The sequence below is a fragment of the Ambystoma mexicanum genome, chromosome 6q (genome assembly GCF_040938575.1).
Source record: "Ambystoma mexicanum isolate Mex_15411 chromosome 6q, UKY_AmexF1_1, whole genome shotgun sequence".
NCBI classification, from domain to species: Eukaryota; Metazoa; Chordata; class Amphibia; order Caudata; family Ambystomatidae; genus Ambystoma; species Ambystoma mexicanum.
Genome location: NC_090937.1, coordinates 803,477,715 through 803,483,774, shown reverse-complemented (window position 1 = coordinate 803,483,774; position 6,060 = coordinate 803,477,715). Strand labels below are relative to the sequence as shown.

The following is a 6,060-nucleotide window of genomic DNA, read 5'->3' as shown; positions in this document are numbered from 1 at the left end:
GAGTGTGACACATTTATGCGAATCCCCCAATTCCTTTTCCAAATTCGAGTCAAATTGGTCTAAAAATAGGTTAGGTTTTAACATTGGCATGAAACGCTTTCGGGAATTAAGTCATATTTGGTATATATATTGCTTCCAGAATTACTTATTGTACATTAGGTTGTGTTTTGACATTCCCTTTTTGAAAATGATTACTGGACTATTGGCAAGGCTTTACCCCCCATGAGTATATGTGCTTATTAAGTATTTGTGATTTTCCTATGTGGGCATTGCAGCTAGTTGATGCGTAGTATTCTAAGGCCCATCCTGGTTGTGGCAAGCATTGCCTGTCTGCAAGAGACTCTTGTTTGGGCTTATTTCAATGCAAGTCCAATTGTGTCTTCACCATCTTTACTTATATTTGCAAGGCATGGATGCAGGAAATTTACTGTCTGTGAATATCAGGACTGAGATTGAATGTCTATCTGTTTTGTATCCCTTTCCCCCACTCTTTTTTTTTGCAATAAATGCATTTTAGGTCAACCCATTTGATTTCTATTGTAGTTAGCATGTTTGATATATAAATTGCGTTTTAAGATGCTGTTTATAGACAATTTTCAAGTGAGAGAAATGTTTCATTCTTTTTAAATTAAACAATAAGCCCTGATGTTGGGGGGCATTGACTGACTGACAGGTCATTTAGTAGATTAAGTGAAGTGAAAATGTCGAGATGAATGAAATATGAAGAACATAAGAACAAAAAAAGGGAAATAACAGATGGAGGGGACAGGATGTTGAGTAAAGGTAAATTAGAGAAGATTGAAGAAAAGTGTACCTGAAAGTCAAATCCGCCATTTGTTTATGCAAAGTTTTTCATGCAGAGTAATAGTAGATCTAAATATCATTTGACGTAGAAATAATATGCAAGTATTTTCATAACATATGTAATTTTACTTGAAACAAGTATGTGGTTTGTTTGGAAAAAAAATGATGTTACTTGCATACAGTGTATAAGTTGAAGATATGTACAATATTTCTCAAATTTGCTAACAGCGCATCAAAATCAAATAAACTCTAATTGACCTTATATAGTTATAATATATTTAATATATTTACACATCCTAGGCCTGATTTACAAAGTGTTTTTCAATGGTGTTTGAAAAACACTTTTTAAATCAGGCCCTCTGTGTGGGTTTGAAGTGTACTTTTTTCCAATACGTCATTCATAGTTGATGAAATATGAACATGTTTTGTGCAGTTTTCCGTTTGGCGGTACTCACTTAAGTGTCAAATTAATTATTCATTTTGTCAGGCTTACCAACTTACCAAATGGAAAAAAAACGCTGATCAGCCCTTACACAGATTCTTCAAGTTCTATTCCTAGATGGTTTTACAGTCTTGGCTTTTCGGAGATGAGTGCAGTATCATTAATCCCATTCCGATTGAGCACTGTTACTGAAGAGTGCATTGCTTAAAGATGTCTAGATGAGTTGAAATGCCATTCATAAATGTTCCTTTACAATGGTGATGGTCAACATTTTCTGATTTTTTTTTGATTTTTTAAAATGATCTTTTTATTAAATTTTTTCAAAGTACACTTTTCAAAGGCACTTCGATCACAAAAAAAACAAAATTACAGAGCTGAACATGAATATTGCAGCGTTCACAAATTTCATACATTATTTTCCTTACTCATTCTTTTTCTGTCTTATTCACTAAATTATTCCTTGATGCAACAATTATTTCATTGTTGTGTTTTCATTGTTAAACACAATTATTCAAATGCCCAACTATCACCATACAGCTGTCCATTGATTTTATTTTAAAAGAGAATGTGTGTATGTGTTTAGGCTCCTCACTGTCTAACATATCACATTGTGAAATATAATGTACATCTCATTAATGTTGTTAATATTTTTCTTTAGCTGGTACGTTTTGTGATATTACCACAATTGTTTCATAGTGTTCAAGTTGGCATATGTTTGCATTATGCTACATTCCTATGTTTAGCACCTAACACAGTCAACATCCAACACATTGTGTTGAAGTTGTACTCCTCTGTATCCCTTGTAGAATGAATCAAGTTAACAATGGAAAAACATGTTTAGACAATTGTTGCAAGCATTCTATGTAATAAGGGTACAGTGCTGTGCATGTAAATTATGTGTAATATATTAATATTAAATGTTAACATAATGCATCATACTTGTGTTTATCTTTTTTATGTGTAACATGTTATCATTAAAGAATTAACAAAATGCATCTTATTACCATCTACTATTTGTCTGCTGAGAGGCCTGTATTTTCAGGGGCCTTTCCAAATAAAAGCAAGGGCTACATTCTTCCATGATGTCGAATTTGAGGAGACCATTCCAATATATTCCAATAACTTTACATCCAAGCATTTTTGCATGTACTGTACTATGACATTTGGCACAACTGTCCAGAAAGGTTGTCTGCTCCCAGATTTCCAAAATAGCTAATTGTATCAGTATATAGAGATCCCAAAAACAAAGTTGGCAGTGAGTTACAGCATCTCCACAACAGTTAGTCTGAGTTCAGCTCTGTGTTATTAACCACATCACACTGCATACAGTAAATTAACATATTGTAAATAAGCGGAAAAGCTAGAAAGACAATTTCAAATGTACACAAGAATAATTCATAACCAGTTATGCCTTTTTTAAAACAGTTTTGATATAAAACGAATGGAAACCCTTGCACTGCTGGCAGCACTTGCGAGTATTTTCACCTTAAATACACACAGACATCTTTTATATATTGAATACTGCATTAACGTATCGAAACATGAATATCAAACTATGAATACTGCTTGTAGTTAAGAAAGATGTGCATTAACCAGTCAGCGTAACCTGCAATGTATATACTCTTACATTATGTACAATATTCTTGTTATATCATTACTATAAAAACAATAAAATATTACTTTACATTTTCATTTCAAAGTTATATTTACACAAGGTTTCTTTTCAGTATGATAGGAAATTACTCCCAAAATGTAATTTTTACTCATTGGGCCCAAAGGTTCTGTAAAGTCGACTGTTAAACAGTGTATATTTCTTCAACATTTGTGTATGTCATATGATTCTGGTTTCTTTCATATTCAAATACCATACATTGACACTGCAATTTGGTCATCCTAGCAAATTCAAGTGTTGCTGTTAACAAAAGAACCAACTTAAAATGTTCTGTCCACATTCTTAATTGTTTTGAATTGTTGGAAACTAAATGTTAACTGACTTCAGCAGAAAGAACTCGATCACACCCAGTCTTCCTGGTTTAGGACATGCATTTCTTCAAAATATTGGAGTCCTCCACGTAGTACAGTGGCAACATGCACTCGGAAACAGTCAACTGTTTTGGGTTGAGATTACTCTCCTTCGATTGTGGCTTTAATTCTTCTTGAGGTGTGGCAAGGTTATGGGCATAAAGTATGTATGGTTGATATTCCAGATTCTGCCACAGTGGCAGTGAATATTCTCCAATCCAAGTGGTGCTCAAGAAACGAGTAGAACTTGAATGAGATAAAGGTCCTTGCAGATAGTGTTTCAAGTGAGGCAGACATTATTGGTGATATGAAAGGTATTTCTAAATTATATCATTCTCTGCTAGCAGCTGTTGGGTTCCATGAGAGATGCAAGGAAATGCATCATTCACTACAGTTAACTTTAGTGCTGAAGGAAAAATATTGATTTCAAAAGGGCCTGATGACCAACACAGTTGTCTGATGGTAGTAGATGGGGCTGTGGTGTTGTCATTTAAATGTGCATCTATGATCAGTGAATTTAAAATTATTTGCATTACACTTTATCAAATCTATGGTCATATGCACAGTTGCAGTACATTTTGAGATTTATGACAGAAAACAACGAATAGTAAATATTCTTATGACTTTTGCATGTGTCACCAGATTTTCAGGACAAAAGAAACCTATGTGTCTAAAAGTAAAGTAATTCACTCCTGCCCAAAGTGTTTCTGGCTGAAGTAACCGGACCATTTGAAAATAAAACCATAGGAAAATGTTTATTCAAATATCAAGCATTGCCAAGTATTTTGATATTAACACCAAATGTTAAAGTATAGGTTATACAGTATAGTTATATTAACAATAATAAATTGTAAGATTTGTAACCTTTACTTGTATTTCTCTCTTCCCCAGCATATACATATTTGGCTTTGAAAAATATGGAGTTGATGCCTAAAGCCATTTTCTTTCTTCACATCAGCTGAATCTTTTCTCATATTCAGCTGTGTCGTATGGAAGCAAATTTGTTTAAAAGCCTTTTTTTCCTTTGTGAAAATACCTAAAAATATTTTTTATATATTTTAAACGTTTTCTTTTCTTATAAAATATGTCACATCTTGATGCAGTTGATGTCAAGTGTGCTTAAGTCAGTACGGATCAAGGGAGTCACAACAGTGGCTGCAGAAACTGGTGCGTTGCCTGTACAACAACTTCCGTTAGATTACAGTACTTCCAACTTGAGCTGTGCATGTCAGTCAAACTTCCTCTTCAACTCGTGTAGAAAATGGTGTTTTTACTTAGTTTTGATCAAGCATCCATTTTGCGATTCATGGTAACTCCAGGATTATAAGAAGTCTCGCTTAAAAGCAGAGTCTTCGGGATAGTGGACGCCTCTCTGCCACCACTTTGACAATGAACGCACAAGAAAAACCATTGTGTAAGGCACTCAAAAGGTTCTTATCAATCACGAGAGATCAGTCACACTGACATTCATTCCCATGCCAGGACTCACGTAAGGTACTGCATGCACTGCTTTTGGAAATTCTGGAGTCATAACATGTCCATTTTCTCCAGTACTTCCTGTAATTGAAAGCCTTGCTTTGTTCCTCAGAGCATCACCTAATGTCATCTTCAGCAAGAAGAAAGAGAAAAAACAAGGCATTATAATAATTAACAATTAAGATCATTTTAAGAATTACAAGTGCTTACTATGTTCCACCCCTTAATTTCCCCACAAACTAAAACCAACAACACTGAATGAAAACGCTGGATACAAATGTTAATGTAAGTGAGCATGACACACCTTGTACTCTGTGACATTGCCATACATATTGGATATTTCTGTTGTGTTATAAATTACATAATTAGCTGTGGGCCATGTCAATTTATCATGAAAGTGCATCACGAACACCCATTGAATCACAACAACCAAGGGATTCATTGGCTTTTGAAAAGATAACGTTATACGGTATCAGAGCATGGTGAATACCTTTGGAAAGTATGTGCCAAAATCTTGCAATGAAGTTAGAATATTAGTTTATATTATATGGCACAGAATAGAAACAATGTCGGTGCTGTGCATAGAAGCATGCAGCTGACTATATCATAGTACTTTATCAAATTATATAGTAAACTGGAGGAAATTGGATGGCACACTGCACATGGTATTATGCAGTAATTAACATGTTATGCCGTTGTGACATAGTTGGAAACTAATAGGAATATGTATGGCACATTGCAACAAAGGGTAAGGCATACACATCAATGGACCCATGTAAATTGGATACATGAACAAAGGATAAATTAGGAAATGTTTGGTATAACGTGGAAATGGATATGTCCTGCTGTAGAAATGATGTCATTTAATGCATAAAAGAGCATGCCAGATCTAAGGTGCCTGCAGATGTTCAAATGTAACACTATAGTCCAAGCCTGTCTACTCTGCCTATAACGATATCAATGTACAACACATGTTGCTAAAGAACGTTTATGCCTGAAATCTACACTGATGTGTTGTGTTAAAACACACACAAAGAAATAGGTATGCACAAGGTGAATGCCCATGAAGAGGTGTTCTACTACATTTCAAACTTTCCCTCTAAAAATGTGAGTTGTTTTACAAATGGTCTGTTACCTGCAAATATTTGTAAACATAAAAATGAATATTTGCGCGCATGATAAACTTGATTGATTCACAGCTGTAAACACAGTGTTTTAATCAGGATGGAAATCAGTATGTTTCTACTTTCCACATCGATAGGGAAACAAATGAAGAAAAAAAATAAGAATACATACAGTGCCTTTCCCTTCCCAAT

At 34.4% G+C, this 6,060-nt stretch overlaps 1 protein-coding gene across 4 annotated transcripts in view; it reads right to left on the bottom strand.

Annotated features, from left to right (window-relative positions):
* Positions 1 to 4,004: 4,004 nt before the first annotated feature.
* GRIA2 (glutamate ionotropic receptor AMPA type subunit 2) overlaps positions 4,005 to 6,060 on the bottom strand; it is a 624,179-nt gene continuing 622,123 nt past the window's right edge. For 2 of the 4 annotated variants that reach the window (XM_069631331.1, XM_069631332.1), the window contains one exon: positions 4,005 to 4,874. In XM_069631331.1, coding sequence (XP_069487432.1) covers positions 4,710 to 4,874 — 165 coding nt within the window. In that variant the 3' untranslated portion in view covers positions 4,005 to 4,709. The remainder of the gene's footprint in view (positions 4,875 to 6,060) is intronic. The other 2 variants (XM_069631330.1, XM_069631329.1) reach the window with 1 other exon arrangement.